This window comes from Schistocerca nitens, chromosome 1, assembly GCF_023898315.1.
Source record: "Schistocerca nitens isolate TAMUIC-IGC-003100 chromosome 1, iqSchNite1.1, whole genome shotgun sequence".
Classification (NCBI taxonomy): domain Eukaryota; kingdom Metazoa; phylum Arthropoda; class Insecta; order Orthoptera; family Acrididae; genus Schistocerca; species Schistocerca nitens.
The window spans coordinates 1,183,499,807-1,183,522,248 of NC_064614.1; the positions used below are offsets into that span (position 1 = coordinate 1,183,499,807).

Genomic DNA, 22,442 nt, shown 5'->3' on the forward strand with positions numbered 1-22,442 from the left:
GCAACAGTGTTTTGGTGTTTGGTGTTTTGGTGACCAGCACTACTACATCATACAAGTTACAAAAACTGGATTCCTAGAGATCTATCATGCATTATAATAGGAAGACCATTTCCATGCATAGTGAAAATGTATTTAATTACATGTTAATGGTGATCCATCATACAACTTGTAAGATGCATGAACTTTGAAGCCAATTTATGTTCATTAGAGTATTGAGGTGTTAACAGGGAGTGACAATGAGTTTTGGATTCAGGTCTTCTGTTAACTACTTTTCCTTATATACCATACAGTTCTACCACCATTTCCTTGGCAGGCTTAAGTTTGTAACATATTACTCTTATCACAGTTTTATTCAACAGGAAACATCACATGGCTCTTTGGTAGGCCTACCCAGCCTCCCTCTGCACATCTTCTATTCATCTGTTTACCTGATTCCCCTTATGCAAGTTACTTTTCTGTCTCTCAGTTAATCACAGTTTCAGCTATTTATATGCTGTATACACAGTTTGTTTACTCATATAGGAAAATACATTATGAAGTCTCAATATGGTACAAACAGGGTGTGGTACTAAATGGCAAACTGTGTAAGAGGAACTACACAAGTGAAGAGCACAGTGCCAATTATCAGATACAAACTGAAAATTCGTCAGTCTGGAAATGTTATTATACAGTCTCAGAGTTATGCAGCTAAAACATTTTTGACAAGACATACTTCAGATCAGCGTATTACTATCTATTCCTAGAAATGTTAAGTTGCTGTGCTAATTACAGGGTCTTAAATGCATGAAATCCTGTTTAGTTGCAAAAGAACACTGCAATCCAAATTTACACATTTGAGATACTCTGCTTACTTTATAGTGAATTGCCTGTTAACAACATGGGCCATTCACTGTTGTTAGCTTTATAAATTCACCCTACAATGCTTTCAACTGCATATACGATATCAGAAAATCACTAATGTACTGTATATGCTGTTTTCCATTTAATAGAAAAATTCATTTTACGAATGCTAGATTAGAGAGAAGGTGTATCATCAAAATTTCATTAATTCTTTTATTTATTTATAGTTTTGTAATAACAATAGCTATAAATACAAAGTTTTCTTACTATAATAAGTACCAGTGTATTTTATACATCTGCGATGATTAGAAATGCAGCAAACAATTGTTCATACTAGCCTAATTTGTTCTTTGCCACTTACTGAACAAGGATTTTCTTTTTTATTTGCAAAAAATTTTAATATATGAATAACATACTTTAGGTCATATTTAATGACTTTCTGTGTGATAAAAGCATCAAATAGAATTGTCACAGTGGCTGTAGTATGACCAACGATGCTTTCTAAGAGGCATAAAAAAGAAATTGAAATGTAAATGTTAAGAATTAAGGGTTTTTTTTAATAACAAGAATGAAAAAGTGTCCTTGGGAGGAGTTGCAGGTTAGAAATAAGATGATCCACTACATTAGAAATAAGACAGAAATTTCATTTTTAAAGTAGGGCCTACATTTAAAACTTATATTTTGTCAACACAAAATTCAGTCTATAATGAAGATATACTGAGAGTTTTTGAATGGCACGTGGAATTGAGAAAGCAATATGAAAGACAGTTTCCCATAAAGTGACAAAGTAATGTTGGTTGAGAATGGACAAAACAGTGGAATTCTCCTAACATTCCTGCTCTGAAGCTACAGCATCTCTTAATGGATTACTGCATAATACAGACAGTGAATTACAAGATACACTCCCACTGACCAAAACCAAATATAATGCAAGAAATTTCATTACAGCAGAAGATGGGCGTTGTATTTACAAGTGAAGGGAAAATTCTGGCCCTTGAGAACATTTCTGGCAGAACTGGACTCAAGCTGCAGCAAAAATAAACAGTTGGATGCTACTGTCTAGTTTTTTACTATAATGAGGGTACAAGTGTTAAGGCCACTCGTGGAATGAGAGATGTCAGATTATTTATACTGTATTTGGACTGCCAATAAATAGGCGCTGCTGTGAAAAAACGGTTCATAATACACTATTGTTGAGCAGCGAAGTAATTTTTATGTCGAGGCTGCACAGGTAATTTGCTTTCTACACTATCCATACGTACCTTGGAGGCAAAGTATTTTTATGAACGACGCTCGTTCCCATTCCGACGGAAGTTCGGAGCGCGTGTACTATGTCAGAGCAAAGTGAATTAACATCACTAACTTTTAACACGATACCCCAACAAAGCAAAATTCTGGTGCAATAATGTGAACTAAGTTTTTGAACTAACAATTCTATGGAAATTAAACGGAATAAACTGTATCATATAAAGAAGCAGTGTGCAATACTTCAGTATTGTCTATATCTAATCTAAAGGGAAGTGAAATCCGTGACAGGACGATGACGGTAAACATTCCGTCTAGCATCCGTCTTAGCAATTAACTTTGTATTTTGCCCATTAATTCAGCGGTTAAGTTTCTTAATTATCAGAAATTTTCTTCACGAGTTTATTTCTTTTCCTATAAAGTCTGTCAATAGCTAAATCTAGTAGTATGCTAGAAGGAAAAATGTTAGTGGCACAAATTACTGTGAAAAATGATTTATCAGAAACTAGTAGCAAAATCTATTCTCAAGTATTCGCCAGTTCTTCTAGCGAAATAATAGAAAACTTAAACTAAATTGTAATCTGTATGCAGTACAATGTTATGAATCTTATAACAGATCAAATTTTACCTGTGATCATGATAGCACGGCTAATTCGCGTAATACTTTCCCGCAAGTACACTCGAGTACTGCGACTAGATTCATATGTCACGAACGAATTGCCAATATTTTCAACTTCAACACTTATCTTACTACGGCAAGCGCAAAATAGTTTTCCGAATCGTATAGGTGTAAATACTTACAGAGTCTGTACAGCACGCGAGTACGTCAGCCAATCAGGGAACGATATTCCGCTGGCAGAGTGTATCAAGAAACAAAATTGCTTGGGCGCCGGTTTAAACAGCAATGTAACACGTTCGCATTATTTGATGTTTTTTGCCGTCGGCATTTGCATAACAAAGCACTAACGAGACCAACATTTCAACTCTTATAGAAAATATCGCGTGAAGTTAGCGTCCTCCATTGTAACAAGTGTGTAGTGTAGCCACAAACGGTTCAGAAAATAATTAACCTCAAATGCCTCCCGAGTAGTTGAGCTAATTAACTTGTTAGACTAACACCCGTATGATACTGTTTTATGAAAATACTGCAATGGGGCATCCAACAAAAGGTAATACAGAGCCCAAATTACATCTAAATAAGTTCTCTAGCTCTTTTTGCGGTGAAACTTCATCAAGCTTCCATTTTGACGAGTGCTCGCACACACAGCCTCATATGACAGATTCTTAGCTTATTTGCCTCACAAATGTTGTTGAACATCTTCTTCGTTCACCTTTTAGTATATTCTTATCAATTATTTCAAGAGAAGCGCGTTAATCGACGCTAGATAGTCTGGTCTTCTGTCGTACTTCATCTCTGGAAATCTAATGTAATTTGTCAGTTGGTAATCTTTGCTCAGTTTGACACTGCTGCTTATTTTATACGGCAGTACGAACTACGAAGTAGTTAAGTACTATTGCGGGGTACATGAGTGTTGGCAGTGGCACCTTATATGGCAGAGTCAGTAGATAATTATTGTTGTCCACCTTGGAACTTTTCGTGGATCGTTCAGAATGAATTAGCTGGAATGGCATGGCCACAGACCGCTGCGAATATTCGTTTCTTGATTAATGAGGGAATAAAACACATTGTAACACTATCTCCAGAGAAGAAACCTCCTGTTCACGCATTTCCAGACATCGCATGGACAGAAATTCCCATAAAAGAATTTCGATCGCCATCGATAACCCAGATTAAAAAGTTTATAAAAATTTGCGAATTAGCTTTAAAAAAGAGTGAGGTCAGTTTCATTTAGGTTAGGTGAATTTATGGAGTGTTGCGAGGCTATTACGCAGTTTTTTAATTATAATTTATTTACTGTGAGCTAATAATTAATAGCTGTCCGTCGTCACACGTTTTAATTATGGGTCGCGGCTTTGGGAATTTTGTCAGCAGGTTAACGCACTTTTTAATCTTTATCACAGCCTTTAGTTTAATGTTTATATTAGCCTTGGATTAGTACGTATGCTATCCTACGTTCAAAATTGTACATTTTAGCATTTGGTGCACATGCAAGAACTGTCCACAATTTTGTTTTGCCTTCAGTATTTCGTTTCCAACCTACCGTGACACAGTGGAGCTGAGACATCTCTGATTTTACGTCGCTGTCAACATTCCTGTACTATTGGCAGTTGCTTGCACACCTACCTCTTTGTGTTTTGGTAGGAATTTAGATCCTCAGCCTAGTTTCGCGACCTATCAGCTGCTTTGTCCTGAATAATCTTTCTTCATCAAAGCCTTATGTACTATGGAATCGTCTGTCATCGTTCATGTTCACAAATCACTGATTTTAAGGGCTAGTAATAGAGTGTAATAACCACTTTTACACTGCTTAATATTTGTGTTTATAGTTTCATAAAATTAAACTGCTTTGTTTTGATGGCATTGCGAGACATGCACGACAAAATATTGAAAAAACTAATTGTGTATGCATTGGAATGCCTAAGATCGCTCTTCTCTCTTTCAGCCAGTAGGTGTCCACTGCCGAATGGGACGAGGAAGAACAGGTGTAATGGCAGCATGTTATCTTGTGAGGTTTCATGATTTATCGCCAGAGAGAGCAATAACAAACGTTAGACTCATGCGACCTGGGTCTATAGAAACATATGAACAAGAAAAAGCTGTAATTGCATACACTGATTATCTTCGCAGCAGTAATGAGCTAGCAAATCTGTAAGCCCCCAGTTAAAGGTATTCTTTGTGAGTTTCTGCAAATTGCCACTCATTGTATTATCAATGCTTGATATCATTTGCTTTATTTCTAATTTGTCATATAATATTTCTGCTGGGAGAGCTTCGTATTAAGCACACGTATTGCACTGTCCAAATTATGAATAAGTATAAAGCATATTCTTGCAAGTTATCTGTGATGCTCTGTACAAAGCCAATGCACTTTACAGTCTGCAAAAGTCTACATAGTGTTTGACGACTCCATAGTTCTGAATTAGTACATGTGGAACAACTTCAAACTAGTATTTTGTGTGTCTGACCACTGCCAACCTTAACAATCTCCAGGACACCGCACAATAGCTGCAGTTGCCCAACCATTACCATGTTGGGCTGTATCTTTCTGTTGTCATGTAAAATTCAGAACACATCTGCAAAACATGAATGGCCCAAGGTGTACAACACATTATATGCAGTACCGTGACACTGGCATTGTTGAATGACTCTCTATACTGTCTTCAACTCATTTTTTGCTAAGATAGGTGATGAAGCAGTTTCCAGTCCATTATTGTTGCAGGTACGACAGAGTTCACTGTCTGCAGGGAGAATAGATGCTCAGTATGAACACTACACATAACTATAGTAGCTTCATTTTATGGAAGATGAGGGGCATGCAGTTACAGTAACTTTACAGGGAGGTGTGATTCAGCACATTTTAGAATAAATTTTTTTCCTGTGAAACAAGATATTTTACTTTTTTGTAATTAGCACTATTGGCTGTAGTATGTCGGGCAACTTGTAAATTTTTATCACAATTCCTTGTAATAAACAAAAATTGAATTTTAGATTTGAATTGAATATTTTTGTTGGAATTCAACCTAACCATGCAGGACTTTTCAATAGAGAATGAAGTAACAACAGTGCTTCTTATAAGTCAATAACACATATTCTATTGGTGTCATTAATATATCTAAGGATACAAATTCAGCAAAATTACACACACACACACACACACACACACACACACACACACACAAAAAAGAGAGAGAGAGAGGCCATATTCATTTTACAAATGCAGCAAAATTTCAGACACAAAGTCCAAAAAGAAGTAAGTAAACAAATAAATAAAAATAGAATGGGCCACATTCGTTTTATTTTGTAATTTTTGTTTTCTTGATGTTGTACTTACCCTGCAAATAGGACTTAATTGTTCTTTCCTGCAAACTCCACAGATTCAAAATCTTATTTTTAATCTTCAAATTACATAAAATAAGGAAGAGGCAACCACTTACCTCACCACTGTGTGTGTGTGTGTGTGTGTGTGTGTGTGTGGGTGGTTGGGCCTCTGTGTGGTTGTGAATGTGTGTACTCTTACAAGAAAAAGAACAAGAGATTGAAAGCTATTGTTAACAGTTTCCTGTGATGTGTTTACGTGTGTGTCACACCAATCCTCTATAGGTAAGTGATTGCCTCTACCTTATTTTACATATTTTCCTATCCAAGAATTTACGTTATTTTTAATCTCCACATTTTCTCTGTTCTATAATTCTTTTAAAATACCTTCACTAGCAAATGTTTCATCCACTATTTTCCTTGTAACCTTGCATTTAATTTTTTGCTTGTTTTTCAGATTTCATTTTCTTTACCTCCATCCTTCATTTTTTCCAGTCTTTTCAAGTTTTGCTTCTCAGTTCATTCAGCTTTCTAGTTAATATCAATGATTTCTCTCATTCTTTTTTTTTTTTCTTCCTCCCAGTTTTACCTTTTACTGCGGGCATTGGTAAAGGCCAGATATCTTCATCTACAGGTGTTCTTCACTTGTGCTTGCTTACAGTTCTTGGGTTTTCTGTTGTTGTCGTAGGACTACACCTCAAAACATGGTTTTTTTTTTTTTTTTTTTTTATGATGATGCTAGGATCATGTTCACTTGTAGGGTTCACCTCAGCATGTAGAGAACTAACTACTTGTCTGCCTGGAAAATGTAGAAAGCATGGAAAAGATACATATTGTGCCTATGTGAGCACCACAGAACTACAGGGTTACGGAGGTTAAATATAAAAGATTACACTTTGTCATCTTAAATCCATGTAGAACTAATGTGGGAAAAGGAGTTGTTGTTTGCATACATGAAGACAGAACCCAGATTCAAAAACATTGAAACAATTATCTTTTGTAGCCCTCAGCATGTTGCGAATTAATATTGAAAAATAGTTCACTTTTAATTGTCACTGTATACAGTTCGGTACTTGGAAATTTTGTGAGGAATATGGACTCCCTCCCTACTATGTTATCTGCCAGACAGCAACAAGCAGTAAATAGTCTGTGGTGATGTCAGTGTAGATTTTCTAAAGGATTCTAATAGGAAAGATGATTTGGAAACATTATTTGTACCCACAATTTGATCTCAATAATTATCTTTCCAACACATGTCAATGAAAGAGAGTAGGATACTTTCTTTGATGAAGCTCAAAACAAGATAGTAACTTTATATGCAGTAGCAAATGCTGTCTCTGCTCATGATGCTCAGTTAGGATAAATGAGATACTGCCTTACAGTATCAATACCACTCAGTGGAAGTCAGTCAGAAAATTAATTATTCCAGGAGAAACTTTTCTAAGAATAAGTCACAAGAGATGACTTGGGATGAAATTTATAATGAACCAAATGCTGACAAGACATAATATATTCCTTGATAAATTCATATCATTACATGGAAATAGCTTCCCACATAAGGTAGTCAGAAAGGACATTAAACAGCCATGTATCACTAGGAGGATTAAAGTACCTTGAGAAAGGAAAAGATAATTGTATCTGTTGGCACAGAGAAGTAAAGATCTGCATTAGTTGCATACCACAAAAAATACCAAGAATTACTAAGAAAACTTATTAAAATGAAGGAATATGCACATTCTGACAGAAATCAATAATTACAACAGACTTAAGGTTATATGGAACAGTAAAATGAGAGACAGGTCAAGAAGCCACAGATCAGGATAACACCACTATTAATGTGAATGAGGGGGCTGTAAATGGCCAGTCACAGGCAGCAGATATGTTTAATAATAATTTCTGACACATAGTAGAAATTATAGTGACAAACAATCTGAAAGAAAAGTCAAAAGAGTATGTTGAGTACGCAACTTGACATTAAATTTAATCATACTTCCCCTTGTGAAATTAAGTAAATTATATATCCTCTCAAAAATAAAAGTGTATCTTAATTTGATGGGGTTTCCAACAGACTACTAAAGGCTTGTCCCCATATAATTATATTAATAAGCACTGTCTTTTCTGAAGTATGAAATGCGTCATTAACTCAGGGAATTTTTCCAGAGACATTGAAATATGATGTTTTTAAACTCCTCTATAAGAAAGGTGATGGAAAAGATGTTAATAACTGCCAAACCATTTCACTACTGACATAATTTTCCAAAATTTTTGAGATGGTCATATATTCCCACCCGAGCAACAGTATCATCCCCAGTAAATCACAGTTTGGATTTCAGAAGGGTTGCTCAACTGGGAATGCCATTTATGCATTCGCTCACCTGACTGAATTACTATATTCTCAAAGATAAACTGAGCTTTATGGAATTGATGGTATAGCAAACAATGGATAATGTCATATCTAACTAAAAGAATGCAGGAAGTTATACTTAATTCAATGAGATATTGTTTCCAGTCTTGGTAGCAGCACTGAATGGCTTCAACCAATATGACCTTGAAGACCTCAGTCACATTCTTTTGAAGACATTTTTCAGTTTTGGGAAAAGAAAAAAAAATCACAAGGACCCAAGTTAGGTGAATAGGGGGGCTGTGGAACAACTGAGGTCGAAAATTCTGTGAAAGAAGTGGCCGTGTGACATGCAGTGTTGTCATGATGCAGCATCCACTTGTCTGCAAAGTCCATTCTCACTTGATTCCTCCTTTTCCTGAGTATACCAGCAGTATAAAACCAAAAAAAGTAGACAAATTGGGAATAATTGCTACATCAGGTTTTATTATTTTAATTGCTTCATTTGTGGCCCAATACGACTGTCCTAGCCGTTAACTGCTGTGGACGTTGACAGGACCACAGTTACTATGAAGGGGTCTCTCAGACTGTCTCTTTATTTTTTATGTACAAAACCAGTGTTTTGCTGATTTTTTTTTCATATCTTCCTAGCTGTCATTTCACTTCTTTGAAGTAGGTTTTGTGAAAGTTTGGATGTTTTTAAACAGTGCATGCTTTAAAACATTTAGACAAAAAAAAGCAGCAAAATTTGCGATTATTTTTAATTTCTGAGTTATGAAAGTAACAGTAAATAGTTAGCTATCTGCTCACTAACAGATTATCACCAGAGAGACAATATTACAGATTTGCAAACACACTTCACTGATAAGAAATTGTATGTAAAGTTGCCTTTGAGTTTACTGCTCATTTTTTTAAATGTAGAGTGACAGTTGGGCTCCATAATTCAATAAAGGGAGGAACTTGGCCATGTTTTTCTTTCAAAAGAACAAGTACAAACTAATCATGCAGTCTTATGAGTCTCTGAATCATATTTCAATCACTTTCAACCTGCATGCATTTCATGCAGATCTTCGTAGAACACTCCAAACAATATCTCATCTGGCAACTAGATGAATAACCTGCACATCTCTGGTTGAGACAGTCCACACCATTTTTGTTGTATTATAAAAGAGGATGACCTCAGGTTTCCTGATTCAGGATCATTGTTTACTCCATGCTGCATAGAAGAGATTAGTATTGCAGCTTTGGAATTCTTGGGCACAAAGGAAACCAGTGTCATGTCTTCTGTAACACCACAAACAGTTGCCTTCACATCTCATTTCTTATTTGGTAGAAACTGCTGTGGCATATCCTTTTTGTTTCTTTACAGTATACCAACTTATGTGAGGCCTTTTTTCGAAAGTTCATTGGGTAGTTCTAGTGAGAGTATCAGTTGTCACCTGTACTATTTCTCCATGTGTTTTCAATAGGTTTCACCAATTGAAGAGTCCGCAGCTCATGATCTAGTGGCTAGCATTGCTGTCTCTGGTTCATGGGGTCCTGGGTTTGGTTTCCAGCCGGGTTGGGAATTTTCTCTGCCCAGGGACTGGCTGTTTTTGTTGTCCTCTACATTTCACCACCATCATCATCATTTATGACAGTGGCTTGATTGGACTGTGAAAAAAAAAATTGGGCAGTGTAAAAACTGAGATTTCGTACGGACGCTGATGACCGAGTAGTTGAGCACCCCAAAACCCTAACATCATCATCACCACCACCAATCAAAGAACAGCCTGTGTGGGAATACTGTGACCTTCCTCATAGTTTGAAAAGGAGTGACCATCACTGCCTTTTCCAGAATAAATGTGTGCATTATCCAAGTAATTTGTATGAGCATCGGTCAAGCACTGAATTTTCAAGCCGTATTTTGCTGGTTTGTTTGTCATATACATTCGAAACCTTCCATGGAAATGTACAAGCATTTCTTCAACACACACTGTTGCATCTACAGAGTAGCAAAGTTGACTGTTTTCGATGAAACGCAGAAAGATTTGTGAAACTGCTGCTGACTCATGTACTTTTTTTTCTCTCCTCCCGAGCATCTAAGGTGTCAAATTGTAAGGCAGATAACAAAAACAGAAATCTTTCTTTACTAACAGTGCATCTGAAAACAACTTCTCTGCCAGTTCCATCAGTTGCAAATAACCTGTAAACTGATTTGTTCCCTGATTTGAAAATGGCTGAATACACTAATAGACCAATTAGTGCCTTCAATTCAATGACATCAACATCTTTAGATAGGACAAGTGATCATTTGCATAGATATTTTCAGATTTGTCCATGTAATGATTTTGTCTACAATATCTTGGGTAAAGAACAGTTTCCATACTCTACCTCCAAAACAGCAGGGTTTTCTCCGAGACATTTTGCTGTCTGTTGCAGTCCAGGAAGCTGCAAGACGATGTTGTGTTGCCTTGTTCTTACATTAGCTGGCGGCTGCTGTTTTCTCCAGCGAAAACATCTTTTCTTACCGAAGTAGTAAGCTACTCCATTGTCATCAGCTATCACATCTTCATCACTTTCAGTTTCCTGCTCTAAATTAGTGTTGTGATCACTAAATATCTCAAAATCAAAGTCGTTATCACTGTCATCAAAGTCTTCACCTGAGGATTCACTGAGATGCTCTTGAACATCCACATCTGTCTTATGTAAAACGTGTTGCATAGAAAGTCCAGCTCTTCCCACTGTGGAGAAACGGTAGCATTCAACAGAATGATGACACATAAACACTATGGTACTTCTGTAAGATCTCTCAAGGGCCATAAATAACAAAGAGCAGCAACACTGCAAGAGTTCTGGCACGTGTAGCTTGCCATCCAATAGGAAGGTACACAGAAGAGTCCAGTTCGCTTCGCAGGGATGTGTGAAATATCACAAGGCAAAAAAATCATAGCAGCCTGATAGATGATCCTTAGTAGTTAAGAGCTAGATTCCTCCACCCCTCCCCCCCCCCCCCTCCTCCTCCAATCACTGGCAGTGTTGTGCTTAAATGGTGGCTGGTAAAAATAAAATGTACCTCCGAAAGGGATATTTTTGCGGTTTTTCGGTTACATCTTGTAAAAGACTCACAATATCGAAAACATTGTCCTGTCAAAAGTTGTAGGGCCTTAAATTCTACATTAAATGAGACCAGATGCATATTTTTTGGACTGCCCATTCCCTTACTAATGCTCATCAGAGTTTGACACATTTCACATATTTATGAAAAATTTTCGTTTAAACTTCTGTTTTCTTTCTAAACTAGCCCATGTGTGAATAAAGTGGTCCATAAAAAAGTTATAGAGGAAAAAAATTTAGCATTTATGAAACCAAAAGTGAATGTCTTGTAGCACCTGTTTCCATATATCTCTTTGAAGTGGACCATTTTTCATCATCAGTGAAGACTGTTTATACTGAAGTACTTTAATAAGCATTACTTACACTGTATTAAACATAGTACTGTAGCACTCCATTGTTCCAGTCTTTTACTTAGGAGATATAGTAATACAATAAAATATTGAAATTGTAGAATACATAAAAAGACAATACTGAAAAATGTTTTCCTGTAGAAATGATGAGATCCATTCAGCTGATATGAAGATGGAGGCAGGATAAGAAAAACAGTTCTAGAAATGAATTAGTGATATTATATTTCATAATAACAAACATTGTAGTTAAAGATATGAAGATGAAAAAGGGAAAAAGTTGGTAGGTACACAGATTTCACAGTTGTTGATGTTTGACTGTCATTGGGCCACTCAGCAGCTCAGAGTCTGTAATTTTCGATTTGGGGTCCATCGCTGCATCAGTCGGCTTCTCAAAGTCAGAAATTTTTCTGACCCAATATTATACAGTCCAGGTCTTCATCAACATTGGGTTTGTCAATTCCATCTAGTTGAAAGGAGCTAGCACAGGCATTCTCCTTGCAGTTAGCACACATCAGTCAGTACTTAATCCCAACCTTCTGACACCCACAACCACCTGAACACCCTTTGTTACAATTGCAGAAAATTGTGGAGAGAAGAGACTGTGGAGCTGTTTCCTTCGAGGTATGAAAGGGGTCAAGACCAAACTTTGAAGCCTGCCATCCTCAGAGTAGCGGACCCATCTGGTGTCCTAACCACATTTGTAGTTGTCTACATCTGCATCTATATCTATACTCTGAAAACCACTGTGAGGTGCATGGCAGAGGGTACGTCCCATAGTACCAGTTATTAGGGTTTCTTCCAATTCCATTCACGTATTGACCATTGGAAAAATGATTGTGTGAATGCCTCTGTGCATGCAGTAATGATTCTAATCTTATCCTCACAGTGCCTATGTGAGAAATATATAGGGGGTTGTAGTATATTTTGAGTCATCATTTAAAGCCAGTACTTGCAACTTTGTTAATAGACTTCCTTGGGATAGTTTATGTGTATCTTCAAGATCTGACAGTTCATTTCTTCAGTATCACTCTCTCACAGATCTAACAAACCAGTGACCATTTGTGCTGCCCTTTTCTGTGTACATTCAGTATCCTCTGTTAGTCATATTTTGTACCAATCCCACAAACTTGAGCAATATTTTAGAACTGGTTGCTCCAGTGATTTGTAAGCAGTCTCCTTGGTAGACTGTTTGCACTTCCCAAGTGTTCTACCAATAAATCGAAGACTATACCACCTGCTTTACACACAACTGAGTCTATGTGATTATTCCACTTAATATCACTACAAAGTGTTACACCCAGTATTTGTATGAGTTGGCCAATTCCAACAGTGACTCATTGATATTATAGTCATAGGATACTACATTTTTTTCATTTTTTAAAGTGTAAAATTTTAAATTTCTGAACATTTAAAGCAAGTTGCCAAGTCTAGTACCACTTTGAAATCTTGTCATGATCTGACTGAATATTTATGCAGCTTCTTTTAGATAGTACTTCATCATAGATAACTGCATAATATACAAAACTCTGAGGTTACAATTAATATTGTTTGCAAGTTCATTAATTTATAACATGAACAGCAAGGGTCCTAACACACTTCCCTGGGGAATACCTTAAGTTGCTTGTGCATCTAACAATGACTCTCCCTCTAAGGTAACATGCTGTGTCCTCCCTACCAAAAAGTCCTCAGTCCAGTCACAAATTTCACTTGGTATCCCATATGATTATACTTTTGACAATAAACATGGGTGTGGTACTGAGTCAAATGCTTTTTGAAAATCAAGAAATGCTTCATCTATCTGACTGCCTTTATCCAAAGCTTTCAGTATGTCATGTGAGCAAAGTGTGACTTGGATATCACATGGATGATGTTTTCCGAACATATGTATATTGGCACTGAGGAGATCATTCTTTTCAAGATACCTAATCATGTTTTAGCTCAGAATATGTTTTAAGATTTTACAACAAATGGATGTCAAGGATACTGGTCGGTAGTTTTGTGGATCACTTTTACTACCCTTCTTGTAGACGGGTGTGACCTGAGCTTTTTTCCAAGAAGTGACCATTTTTTTTGTTCGAGGGATCCGGGACAGATTGTAGTTAGAAGAGGGGCTAACTTAGCTGCAAATTCAGTATAGAATCTGATAGGGATTCCATTAGGCCTTGTAGCTTTTTTCAGTTTTAACAATTTCAGCTTCCCCAGTATCACTGATATTAATAATTATCTCATTTATCTTTTCAGTGGTACAAGGATTAAATTGGGGTAATTCCCCTGGATTTTTCTTTGTAAATGAACATCTGAAAATGGAGTTAAGCATTTCAGCTCTTGGTTTGCTGCCCTCAGTTTCAGTTCCTGTCTCTTTCGCTAAGGATGGGACACTAATTTTGGTGCCAGCACCAGCCTTTACAATGAGTTAGGTGGTGCAGTGGTTAGCACACTGAACTCACATTCGAGAAGATGATGGTTCAACTCCACATCCAGCCATCCTGGTTTAGATTTACTGTGATTTCCCTGAATCCTTTCAGGCAAATGCTGGGATGGTTCCTTCAAAAGGGCACAGTATGTTTCATTCAGCATCTCTCTATCTATAGCCCTGTGCTTTGATTTGCACTTATTATGCAGTAATCTCTCTTTCTTTAGAAATTTCTTTACAGTGACTGTATATCTGGAGGGTCCATCCCATTATGAACTGTACTACTGGGTACAAATCTATCCAGTGCATGGTCAACTATCCTTTTAAAATTGAGCCATAGTTACTCTGCATGCTCCTGTCCTTTGCTGAAAGTTTCAAGTTCCTCATTGAGATATGACACTACCTATTTTTAATCTAGTTTACTGAACATGTATGTCTTTCTGCTCATTTTAGCTGTCCTTTGTTCATTGGTAGCCATTGTTGCCACAACAGCATCAGGGCCACTAATAGCAGTTTCAATGTGGACACCCTCAAAGAGGTCAGATCTATTTGTTGCCATTAGAATCCAATATGTTGTCATCATGAGTGCGTTCCTAACTATCTTTTCTTGGTAGTTTTCAGAGAAGGCATTTAGTAATGTTTCACTGGATGTCTTATCATGCCCACCACTAATAAAACTGAAATTTTCCCAATTACTTGTTGGATGATTAAAGTGTCCACTGGTGATTACAGTATGATTGGAAAATGTGCAAGTGAAATGAGTTTTTTTCTAAAGTTTTTGGTTCCATCAGGAGATGAGCTTGGTGGGCAATAGAAAGATCCAATTATCATTTTATGCCCACCCCTGATAATGAGTCTTGCCCAGCTTCAGTTTCTATCTCGGAGGATCTGAGTTTCTTGTCCACTGTGACAAATACACCACCTCCATTTCCAATTTGCCTATCCTTTTGATATACGTTTAAGTTTTCCCCAAAAATCTCACTACCAACTGCAGGTTTCAACCAGTTATCTGTACCAGTTAGCTTCACTGCTTTCCATGAACACTTCAAACTCTGGCACTTTGTTGCAAATGCTTCGGAAGTTCACCATTAGGATTTTAATATTTTCAGCTGTGGGTTTCCTACAGCTGTCGTTACTTGGATTGGATGCAGAGTTCCCTAATGTAAAAAACCCTTGTGTGCACCCCACACCCAGTCAGCTACGTGAGTAGTAGCCTCTGATGTGAAGGGCACACCTATTTACGGTAAGTTCTCAAGCAGTGTTGGCGGGCTGCTTCAGATGTTGGTGGTTAGGGATAACAGGTTGAATTCGGATTTCAGAGGGCTTTGGAAATCAGGTTGAAATTCAATTTATCTAAAGTAGATCCAACACTACCTCCATAGAGGGTTATTAAAAATCGTAGGTCAGCTTCAACAATAGCTTCAGCTTGAGTGTCATACTCGAAGAAAGGTCTGATTTATTCTAGAGGACATTTATTTTCGATCAGCAGCTTGGCCACCTTCTTCTTGCCCTGCTGGAATGGTGCTGAAGTTACATCACATAAACGTATTGGTTGGGGAAATATGAGTGGTCTTCTGACTATGTCAGCCACTTCCCCAACAACTTTGAGGCATTCTTCTTCCTCATTTGGCTGTAGGATTTATACTATTACTGGGACAAGATTTTGTAACTAGTATTGCGGAAGAAGAGTATTGTCTCTCAGTGTTGACCAACTGATATGATGATGTCAGTCCCAAATGGTCTTGCAACCTTTTCTTCAGAGATTTCTCACTTACTTTTGGGAAATCTTTTAGGACCTCTTTCGAAGAAAATTGGCATTCATCTCCCTCACTGTAGTTGTAACTTTTGGGAAATCTTTCAGGACCTCTTTCAAAGAAAATTGGCATTCATCTCCCTCACTGTAGTTGTAAACATATTGTAAAACAGTAGTGACGCCTTCATCCTGGGGGTCTACCTTTGATGTTTGTTGAACGTACCGGTAAGAAAAATTTTCTCACGCTGTTCTGATGGTATGTCCCCTGATCGGCAATCGAATCATTCCCCACTTCTGCCCACTGGTCTTCCGGGCAGCTACAATTTCCAAGACACTGTCTCCAAATTCTCTAGTGGTTATGGTACTGACAACAACCCACCAATGAGCACTCAGTCTTAGCTTTTTGGAAATGAAATCATCACTGGCATCCATGTTACAAAGAAACATGCTGGCTGACCTGATTGGACTTAATGTGCAACTCTACTTCCACTAACTTTCTCTGCAGGCGCCACATTTTTCTTTCTGGTGTAAGATTTATGACACTAGGCGTGACTTTTACGGTATCACGTGTCTTAAAAAGATAATCTTTTTCATCATGTCTCTTCTTACTGCACTCCAACAAAGTGCTGATTCCTCTTGCTTCCACGGTCACTGCCTCATTCTCCTCATTTTCTTTTCACACACAGGACACAGGTGCATCATTTTTACATCTGCTTGTTCCCAACATTCCATAAAATTAATTGTAAATTTCAAATTTTAGTTAAATAACATATTACTATATTTACTAAGTACAAGACTAGTACTGTGGTGTGTTATAGTACTATGTTTTATCCTTTACCTAACTTCAGTATGAAATAGCATGCAACAAAAATTCCCTACTCTTCCCCACAACCTACACAATCAATGTGAGTTGGTCCAACTTTCAGATAGAGCTGCACAAGAATGGGTGGTCCAAAAAATTCACTTTCAGTCTCATTGAATGCAGAATTTATTCCTCTACAACTTTTGTATCAACAACTTTTTAAATAGATGATTAGTTTGGATGATATTACCAAAAAGTAGAAGTTATAATGAAAATTTTTTGTAAATATGTAAAATTCATCTACTTTGGTGAACACTAGTATGGGAATGGGTAACCCAAAAAATATGCATCTGATCTCATTCAATGCAGAATTTAATGCACTACAGATTTTAATGGAGCCACGTGTTTGATGTTGTGAGTCTGTAAAACCGCAAAAATACCCCTTTTGGGGTACATTTTTTACCTCCCCTCCCTCCCGACACACTACCACTACTTAAGCTCAATTCCATTGGCAGAGGCGAAAACCTAGAATATCCGCTACAAATGCAAATGAAGCCATTAAAACACTAACATGTTTTGTAGCAATTATTTCTGATTTGTATTTAAAGGATGCCGGCATGGAAAGACATCTCTTTAAAACACTTGATCAATCATTTGCCCTGGAGGAACAAATTCTTTATGCACAGTGTCCTTACTGTCAAAAAAGGAAATCAGCATTGTTTTGATATTTGATTTCCTCATTCAAACTGTTTTTGGTCAAGGAGATGTCTCAGTGTTCCACTCCTCACTGTGGCACTATGTCTCAGGATCGTACTAAAAAATCCAGTGTTCATCATCTGTGATCACATGACCAAACCGTTCATCGTCATCTCAAGATTATCAACACTCACGTTTCTTCGATTATCCTTCTGCTCAGTTGTGAGGTTTTTCACCACCATTTTTACACAAACCTTTCGCATGTGTAAAACTTCAGTCAGAATTTGATATATGGTGAAAGTGTCTAAGTTTAACAGGTTACATACTGTCATTATTGTTAACCATCAGCCTGATCTCTCAAAGTCTCCTTGAGTGAGGTGCCTCTACAAGAATGATCTATGCCAGCAAAAAACTTGTGTTCTTGATAAGGAATGTTCTCTATAGATCTATTTCAACTTTTGAAACATCACACTCATGGACTCCCTAATTTTTTAACACAGAACTGGACGGCGTAATGTTGCTCTATATTGTGCTGTTCCATTTTTGTAACACACAATGAAAACACAACTTCACTGATGGCGCAATAAAAAATCACGTGATGGCTGTATGGAGCTGAAACTCAGACAGAGGATCTGGAAAGGATGAACACATCTGTCTGCACATCCGTGTGTAGAACAACACAGCATTGTCAGATTGCTCGCAGTGTTGCAGTTACATGACTTTTCTCACACACTTTGTAAGTAAAGGAACTTATGTCTAACACTAGTATTGTAATCAATCAAAACATACATATAGGAACAGAAGAAATGGTAAATTAAGTTCTTAAAAATATTATTGAGTGGTGTTTCTGAAAATGAAATTACTCTCAATTTTTTTTAAAAAAAAAAAAACATGGAAGACTCAGTTCTGCACATCAAGATGCACAATGTCAGTTGTAAGTGTAACACATTGTGAGGAAATAATAACCATGGCAGAAACTTCAAAATTCTTAGGTGTCCTTATTAATTTGCATTTAAACTGGGGGGGGGGGGGGGGGGAATTGGAACCCTAAAACAACTTAGTTCGGTCACATTTGTACTTTCAATCATTGCAAATCTTGGAGAGTGACAAATCAGTAAGATAATTGATTTTCCATATTTTCATTCAATAATGTCATAAGGGATAATGATCTGGGATAATACTCAGCTGTAAGGAAGATGGCATTTATGTTAAAAAATGCGCTGTTAGAATAATATGTGGTGCTCACCCAAGATCAGCTTGTAGACATATGTTTAAGAAGTTAGGGATTTTGATTACTACTTCACAGTATATTTATTCCATTATGAAGTTTGTTGTAAATAAGCTACTACAATTCGAAAGGGATGATGATGTAAGTAATTAAAATACCTGAATAAAAAAATGACATTCATTACTCTACGTTAAGGTCGACTGTAATACAGAAAGGTGTGCACAATGCTGCCATCAAAATTTTCGAAAGTTGTTTTTCTTGACATGCAAATATTTTCATGCACCCTTGGTTTAATCAGCTCCAGCTATTTTATTTCCATTTCAACATTTCCTATGCTTGAGCCCAGCTTTTTTGCATATTAGTAAGCAAGCTGTCATATTTGTTTATAAGGCAGTCCATGATTCATATTTTTACTTTTGAAAATGTAATCATGAAGCTTACCTTCTTCATCAACAATGATAACTTGTTGAAATGTTTAGTTTGAGTGATAACAATGTATGATGTTGATGTGTGATTACTATTGCTTAACTTAATATCTGCTGTGTTACTTCTTCTTAGTATGTCAAATAAAGTAGAATAGTTTAGCCTGAATAGTTCTGCAGCTCTTCCAAGAGACACGATATCTTTTACTGATTTCATGGCGATTGCAACTTTTTCCTCACTTGCTTTTGGTATAATAATCCAGTTAATGAAGGAAAATTAAAGGAAAAAATTGTGTAGTCACAAATTTTGTCACAGTGCTAGGAGCAATTTTCTAAAATCCTGACCAGTGAGGTGTGAGCATTTGGGTGGCGGCCACGTTTTTCTGTTTTTCTCAAATAAATTGAAAACCATGGCTTGTAGCATTTCCTGGTCTAAAACTAAATTACATTCAGTTTCCTACAAAAAAGGTCCTATTCATTTTTTCTCAAGGAGTAATAGTTTTCGCGTTACAGGGGACAAAAGTCACGGGCTGTTGAAAATATTGTTGTAATGCATATAATTAATTTTGATCTTTAAATGAAGTGGGTTGAAAACAAATGTTAAATGAGTCTACCACATCTACGTGCAGTTCAGCCGCATTAAGGGACAAATTGTACTCCAGGGATGTAACTGGATAGGGAGTGGGGGGGATAGAAGCACAAATGAAGAAGGTAGGTTGCCAGGTTGTGTTCATACACTCCCATCCTTCACAGGTCTGCAAATTTAAGGTCAAGCAGGTAATTCCCCACTTTGTCTACCTTATTACATCACAAGAAGCTACTACATGGTGTCTCACAAAGTGATCCTGACTCCCCACAGCAAAATCCGTTAACACAACATAGAATGCAGATATGAGTTACTAACAACACATAAGAAATGCAAATAGACAGAATTTATGTAAATCTTTACACACTGTTCTACAATGCAAGAGGGGAAATTGACTCTGTCATTCTGTGTGTTTAGTGTACTGTAGTACCACACAAGAAGAGTTTGTGACATTTGGTACCAGAACTACCATGTATGTATGTTTGCAGCAGGAATGTCGCTTTGCACAAACCAGTCATGCTGTGCAGATCATGTCCGTGGAAGGAGGGGGGGGGGGGGGGCGGCAATGACAACGGGAAGAGAGATGTGTGCTTAAGTCACCGTGCGCAAGCAAAAATTGTCAGTTGCAAGTTATGAGTCAGGACAAGTCATACTAGGGAGTTCCTGCAGAAAGTTCATCATGTCTTCAAGTGCGATAGAAACAGTGGCTGACAGATTGACAGTGGTTAGTCTTCAGTAGAAACAGACATTGAATAGCATAATTGAGTATGGACGGAGACCACCTGCCTAGAGATTTAAATGAGTGCTGTTAGTTTGGAACCGTTCTTCGAATAGTGCATCGAGACAGAAGATTAATTTTTTCTAGCTTTAGTTCAGAGAACCTTATTTAGTTTTTGTGTTCATGGACCTGTAGTCAACGCAGGACATATAGGTTAAACCTGCATTCTACAATTGCTGTAACCAGTGTTACCAAAGTTGAATATTATATTTTACTATTCACTAGTCTGAATTACTTTCATTGTGTGTGTGCTGCCCTAGACACCATGTGTTTGTCCTACTGGGACACCTTTGTTAGTTTCTTTCAGCAGCGACAGCAAGATTTTCATCGGAGTGGATGTTCCCACAGTCCACAACAGCACAGCCTTTAAAACAATAGCTGAAAAGTGTTTGATCTGTAAATGGAATGTTGTCAGTGACCTATGTAGTATCGGTGGGAAAGGAATTGGACTGATAAATGGGACACCTTGCTGCTGTGTATTGTCAACCGCAAAGCAGTGTACTTGTTAATGGTAGATAAATACCACTTCAGATGTATTGTAATATTGTGTTACAACTGGTTTCATTCTTTGAACATCTTCAGGTTACAGAATTGTGCTAAAGTCATGACATAAATGGTCTGGTTGTCACAGGTAATGTTAAAGACCAAATCCGGAAGACTTTTAGCCAGCAGCTGCTGGCCATGACAGGGCAGCAACAGGGAAGTAACTGATTTTTGTGACTTTTATAAGTTCCCAACTGGGAGCAAATTATATACTTTGATATGTGTGCATTGGTTGTTTAGTTTTTAAATTTCTGCTTGTTAATTTAATGTTTGATAGATGCAGTTCTCGTGTTTTCATATGTGTTGAAAAGTAAACCGATTTTGTGACATATTGCAAGTACCTAAACAAGAGCAAATTATTTAGTCTTACCTGAGTGCTTTGGTAGTTTAGTTTGTGAATCTCTGTGTGTTACCTAATTGTTTAGATACACTTATTGTCTTTTTATCAGTCTACAGTAGCTCTGCAGCACATGTTGATAGTGCTTTGTTTGTCTGTGTTGTGCTGTCTTCCATGGTCTTTAGTATGGATAGGGACTGTGGTTGCTGTGTGTGGATATGAGCTGAGTTGGTGACACTTCACTCTCAGCTCCAGGCTTCGGTTACACAACTTGAGGCTGCAGTAGATGGGCGTTACTGCTATGGACCAGCAGTGGGAATCCAACAGACGTCCATCATGACCCACGAGTTCGCTAATCGGCCTGCCCTGGTGGCCAACCCAGTCACTGCTTGCACTGAGGTTGACTTCTCATCTGTAATCTAGTTGGAGAGCGCCTTGGGTTGTGGCAGGCTGCAAAAGACTTCCTGGGGGCCGAACATAAGGCCTTTTTGGTAAGTCTGACAACCAGTTTCCAGGTACTGTCTGTGGCTGACACTGTCCCTCAGCCAGAAGCAGTCATTTGTCCTGTTTCAGAGGAAACCTCTCAGCCTGCAACATCCGGGCAGCCACAGAGGATGGGATTATTGGTAGTTGAGAGCTCCAATGTTACGTGCATTATAGAGGCCCTTAGGGACATGGCTGCCAAGGAGGGGAAGAAAGCCAGTGTGCACTCCATGTGCATACCAGGTAGAGTCATTCCAGATGTAGAATTGGTCCTTCCGAATACCATGAAGAGGACAGGGTGCAGCCAACTGCAAGTGGTGGCATTCATCAGTACCACTCATGTGTGTCACTTTGGATTGGAAGAGATTCTCTCTGGTTTCGAATGACTGTCAGAAGTTGTAAAGGCTGCCAGTCTTGCTTGCGAGATGAAAATAGAGCTCATCATTTGCAGTGAAGTCCACAGGGCCAATTGTGGACATCTGGTACAGAGCCAAGTCGAGGGTCTGAATCAGAGGCTCAGATGGTTCTGCGACAAAGTAGGCTGCAGATTTCTTGACTTGCACCATATGGTGGTGGTGTTTTCGGTTTGCTA

The 22,442-nt window shown here is 37.7% G+C and overlaps 1 protein-coding gene across 2 annotated transcripts in view; it reads left to right on the plus strand.

Moving 5' to 3' along the window:
- The first annotated feature begins 3,538 nt into the window (after window positions 1-3,538).
- Window positions 3,539-22,442, plus strand: part of LOC126200768 (dual specificity protein phosphatase 23-like) — a 95,638-nt gene continuing 76,734 nt past the window's right edge. For both annotated transcript variants that reach the window (XM_049936735.1, XM_049936734.1), the window contains exons 1-2: window positions 3,539-3,923; window positions 4,650-4,855. In XM_049936735.1, the coding sequence (XP_049792692.1) occupies window positions 3,636-3,923; window positions 4,650-4,855 (494 nt within the window). In that variant the 5' untranslated portion in view covers window positions 3,539-3,635. The remainder of the gene's footprint in view (window positions 3,924-4,649; window positions 4,856-22,442) is intronic.